The following is an 813-nucleotide window of genomic DNA, read 5'->3' as shown; positions in this document are numbered from 1 at the left end:
ACTTTTATTTTTTTTTTTTTTTTGTATCCAAAACGTGTTTATTGGGATGGTTTCCCGTTCATCTTGATACAGGGTACTTTTAGTGCTGCTTCCGTCTGAAAGAGCATCCTTCTGTAAGCCTCGCTTTTCCTCCTGTAGGCTGGCAGAGGACAGTAGAGCAGCCAACACACAAGACTACTGTTTGTGCATGGCTAAAGACGGTGGTGATTTTATAGCATCCTGGGCATTTTACATCCATGAAATAGGAATTGGGGCTCTGCACCAGGCGCTTCTTCTTGTGTTTCCTCTTCTCCTCTTCTGGAGAGGGATGAAGAAGATCCTTTGCGAGAGGCATGTTCTCGTGAGGAGGTCGTCACCGCCGGAAAGCTTTATTTTACTTTTAAACTTTACAAAATTGTATTAGTTTTGCCATATATCAAAATGAATCCGCCACAGGTATACATGTGTTCCCCATCCTGAACCCTCCTCCCTCCTCCCTCCCCATACCATCCCTCTGGGTCGTCCCAGTGCACTAGCCCCAAGCATCCAGTATCATGCATTGAACCTGGACTGGCAACTCGTTTCATACATGATATTTTACATTTTTCAATGTCATTCTCCCAAATCGTCCAACCCTCTCCCTCTGCCACAGAGTCCAAAGGACTGTTCTATACATCAGTGTCTCTTTTGCTGTCTCGTACACAGGGTTATTGTTACCATCTTTCTAAATTCCATATATATGCGTTTAGTATACTGTATTGGTGTTTTTCTTTCTGGCTTACTTCACTCTGTATAATAGGCTCCAGTTTCATCCACCTCATTAGAACTGATTTA

The 813-nt window shown here is 43.2% G+C and overlaps 2 protein-coding genes across 2 annotated transcripts in view; one reads left to right on the top strand and one right to left on the bottom strand.

Annotated features, from left to right (window-relative positions):
* DOCK3 (dedicator of cytokinesis 3) overlaps positions 1-813 on the top strand; it is a 283176-nt gene that overhangs the window by 128113 nt on the left and 154250 nt on the right. The window lies entirely within an intron of this gene.
* LOC104997164 (40S ribosomal protein S27) lies at positions 8-361 on the bottom strand. The gene has a single exon (XM_010851789.1). It carries the CDS (start codon positions 332-334, stop codon positions 80-82), a length of 255 nt encoding a protein of 84 aa, XP_010850091.1. The 5' UTR covers positions 335-361; the 3' UTR covers positions 8-79.

The sequence above is a fragment of the Bison bison genome, unplaced genomic scaffold (genome assembly GCF_000754665.1).
Source record: "Bison bison bison isolate TAMUID 2011002044 unplaced genomic scaffold, Bison_UMD1.0 scf7180017864304, whole genome shotgun sequence".
NCBI classification, from domain to species: domain Eukaryota; kingdom Metazoa; phylum Chordata; class Mammalia; order Artiodactyla; family Bovidae; genus Bison; species Bison bison.
The sequence above is the reverse complement of the archived record's forward strand: the minus strand, read 5'-3'. Positions and strand labels throughout refer to the sequence as shown.